Source organism: Hipposideros armiger, unplaced genomic scaffold (genome assembly GCF_001890085.2).
Source record: "Hipposideros armiger isolate ML-2016 unplaced genomic scaffold, ASM189008v1 scaffold_374, whole genome shotgun sequence".
NCBI lineage: Eukaryota > Metazoa > Chordata > Mammalia > Chiroptera > Hipposideridae > Hipposideros > Hipposideros armiger.
The window spans coordinates 666,282-670,384 of NW_017731724.1; the positions used below are offsets into that span (position 1 = coordinate 666,282).

At 44.3% G+C, this 4,103-nt stretch overlaps 1 protein-coding gene across 1 annotated transcript in view; it reads right to left on the bottom strand.

Moving 5' to 3' along the window:
- SEMA5A (semaphorin 5A) overlaps positions 1-4,103 on the bottom strand; it is a 449,566-nt gene that overhangs the window by 61,816 nt on the left and 383,647 nt on the right. The window contains exon 14 of the mRNA XM_019662395.1: positions 3,509-3,690. Within this exon, the coding sequence (XP_019517940.1) occupies positions 3,509-3,690 (182 nt within the window). The remainder of the gene's footprint in view (positions 1-3,508; positions 3,691-4,103) is intronic.

Here is a 4,103-nt window from a genome sequence, read left to right on the forward strand (position 1 = left end):
ACCTGAAGAGCTTACAAGTAAGTGGATTTTTAAAGCAAAATAACAACAACAAAATTATATATTTACTCAGAATATCAATATCCATGTAGTTTAACACATAACGTTGACACTAATAGTTTACATAAAAAAAGAAAACCTTCCTCTTCCTCTACAGGCCTCTGTATCTGTGGACTAGACTCCAACCAAGTCCAGAAGGAGCCAGAAGCCTCTGGAATGTTACTGAGTGTCCGGGAAAATGAGCCCCACAAGTTACAAAGCATAAAATCACATGGCTTCATGACAGAGGTGGGGTCCCTGCAGGCTGTGAGGGGCAGTATTTTCAATTCAGGGACATTGCTGTTGGTTCTATTAAATTTCAGAGCAAGAAGAACTTCCAGTATTCAGAAAATAACGTGGGCAGCTGGGTGAGGGCTCTCTCTGCATTGCTCATTTTGACCCTCAGTATATCATATTTCCGCCTCGGAAACAGACTCATAAATAATGGGGTAGGTTCTTCTGCTTTACTTTCCCGTATGGATAACTATGTTTACATTTTCTTAGCTTTCTTTGAACAGGCCTCAGAAATGAAGCTATCTAGAATAAATTTTCTACAGTTGTGACATTTTCTGGGTTTCTGACAAGCAACTTCCTATTTGGGGTATGTGCTTTTTATTATTAGATATTAAGTATGAAGCCAGAGTGAACCACATACCATATGTAGCTAGTGCCAGCCACTGTGCACATGTTAGCTCCTCGAATCTTCCCAACATCCTTGCTATCTACATCCCATTTTACAGAGAGCAAAACAGGCTCAGATGAGGCTCAATTTGCTCAAAGTTCTGCTGGTTGTAAGAGACCCAAGATCATTCTAAGTAAGCTGGGTCCACAGCCTGTGATCTCAGCCACTTCGTCCCATAATGCAGTTCTTAGATCCTTCTTTGGTGAGAGTCTCATGGTAACGAGCTTCGTATACTTCCCCCCCCAACTCCGTAATAGCAAAGCTCCCCTCACCTGGGAAATAATGGACTTCCAAGAGCTGGCTGAGGAAGGTCCAAGTTCTCTTAACACGCATAACCCCTCATCCCACTTCGATTCATTCACACTCAGTTCATTAATTCCCAAGGACGTAGATGCCCCTGATGAATCCAGGTGTCCCTGGAGCATATCTCTGGGTCCTGACTGCACGCCAGCCATCCTTCTCTTATGACTACATCGAAGTCTTCCATTTTCTATTTGGATAATTTTCAGAAGTTAAAAGATCTTCCTTTGTTTTCAAAGTTTCATGTGCCTTTTGTCAGAGGTTGTAACAAAACAGGATACTGGACATGCTCCTTGAAAAGGCTTGTCTTGTGTTATCATATCAACTTAATATCATCCCTAAATCTATCTCTGTAAATGAATTACACAAAAGAAGCACAGCCCCTTTGAAGAAAACAGCTGGAGTGCTGCGTGGCCTCTGAAACGGTGGGTGAGCAGAGCAATCTGTATTTATCGCCTCTGAGTCCTAGTTCTTTAATTTAGGAACTGGGAGCAATGACACCCATCTTTGGGGGGGTCGTCATGAGCATTAAATGAGACAGTCCACTGAAAACTGCCTAGTGCAGCACTGAGCAGACAATCCAGTAGACACAATTAACCTTAGTTCCCTTTTCCTTACTTTACAGTAGATTTCTTTTTAGCAAGTCTTATGTAACACTTGTTATAGAAAGCAATGTACATAAAAGATTTAGTCTGAGGACTGATACATAGTAAACCCTCAGCGAATGCCACGATTATCTCAGAATCCCATCCCTATTTTTAAAGTCCCATGCAAAGCAACAGGAAGCATTGTGGGGGCCAATAATTGTGCTCAATGTGTCAAAAAAATATGTCGTAGATGCCATTACAGAATTCAGAAATCATATTTCACCTGCTACCTGAGCATAAAATACAGGGTCACCACTGGGGCACATTGTTGGATCTACCTATCAACCTCTGCTTTGGGGAGATGTTGGCAGCTGGGGATGATACCATCTGTAGATTAGGGATAATGCATTGGATTTAAATCCTGATTGCTTTGCCCATATAGTTTTAGAACCTTGTGTAAACCCTTTAGACTCAGGTCTATGGTGTTGCCATCCAAATGGAGACCTCTGGGCTCAGTCACAGCCAAACGCACCTTTCCCTCTAAAGATGCTAACTTCACAGCAGCCTGGGAAGAATCTTGTTATTGCAAGAGCCTTGCGTGCTTCTTTGGTCTATGTATTTTGCTAGCTATTGCATGATATATTTTGGAACAGCGACTCATCGTATGATATGGTATGCTGGTAACCGTGTACCTGCAAAGGGTGAGTGGCATTCATGCACAAATGAAGCCCAGGTAGATTCTTAAGACTGTGGGAGCCTAGGTAAGCAACATGACAAGTTATATGGAATATATACTATATTATTCAAACCACTGTAGATATGTCGATTTAGAACTTGCTCGAGCATTTCAAATCTCTTAAACTGAGAGCAACGTTTTCCATTACATCTATGTAAACAAACAGAACATTCATCGATATGTTAGTCGACTGCCCTGTTCTCCTGGACACAGAAATCCATAAATATTTTTAAATAGGGCCCTTTCAGATAGATCTTTAAGTGGCTAAGTGTCTGGGAAGGTTCTGGGGGTCCCATCACCAACTTAAATTCTGGAGAACAGAGGATCTAAGCTGCAAATGGCAGCCTCTGCATGAAGTTTGACTGGACCANTGACACACTGTATGTGCCTCTCTGTCCTTGCACACGTTAGGTACTTCTTTGTGAAATGTCCACCATGATAAGAAGGGATGCCTTTCCTTGGTCTGACTAGAGGTTGGCTGATAGGCTGCCAGGAGCTTCACATCTGCTTTATGTGAACCTCTCACGTGCAATGGCTGATAGGCTGCCAGGAGCTTCACATCTGCTTTATGTGAACCTCTCACGTGCAAACATTTCAGCATGTCTGGGGACAGGGAGCTGGGACGCCATCATTTCCAAGAACAGGCTGTGCCACCGTCTAGGGCGTCTACCTAAATTTGCTCTGAGGCTTGCTTTCATTCTCAGGAACCACCTCATGGCAAGGTCATAAGGGAGGGACCCACAGCACTCACTTCTAACCAGTGGGGGTCCCTGACACTGTGAAAAGGAAGAGACTGTGGTGAAGAGGCAAATGCACCACACCAGCATACAGCGAATGGACTGAACCCTAGTCGTAAGGGACTATCAGTCCACATATTCCACATTTGATGGGGATGTTTCCCTCAAACAAGCCACTAGTCCTGCTCACATTAGCAATGTTTTTCCTAATCTAATGAGGAACCTAGGGATAGGAGTAGGTTGTGATCTGTAATCTACTTAAAGTTTAAAATCTCCTTCCATAGAGCACGTGTTTTGAAGTGGTAGGCGTCCCTGTCTCTTCCCGCCTTTCTCTTGAAATGGGAAAGTAAATATTAGGACAGCTTTCCCAACCTCCTCCACAGTCTGAGTTTACACACGAATGTATGGCTGGGTGTCGGGAGCCACGCACCTGGAACAGTTGGCGATCTCCATGCGGGGGCCCTCGCACCACCAGCCGCCACACTGGGGGGCCGGGCTGTCACAGGAGCGGCTGCGACACAGGCAGGTTCCCACGGCGCTGCCATCTGTGTGCGTGCAGGGTGTCCACGGGGACCATGCACCGAAGTGCCCATCCACAGTGAGATTCCTCGTCTGGGAAGCAGGTAAAGGAAGGATGTCAGCAAGGGTTAAGGCTGTCGACATTGAGAAATAATGAAAGGTCTCTCATAAGGCAATCGGAACACATGTAGAATATTTTATACCCAGTAAAAAGGATGAACAGTGAAGTATTTCAGAATAAAGCAGCAGCGGTCATGGGTGGAGATAATGATGGAGGTGGTGGGGCGAGGGGGACAGGAGGAGTTAGAAGAGGAGACGAAGCAGGCGGAGGAGGAAACGGAGAAAGAAGAAGAGTAAGGGAGAGGAGTGAAGGGTGCTAATAGCTTGATGATCACATCATGGCAAAATCGGCCACGAACGCGAGAAACCCAAGGAACAAGAAGAATTGAAGTGAAAATCACAGACATATAATTCTGTTGCATTTTATGTTTTCATTTAAAAAAAAA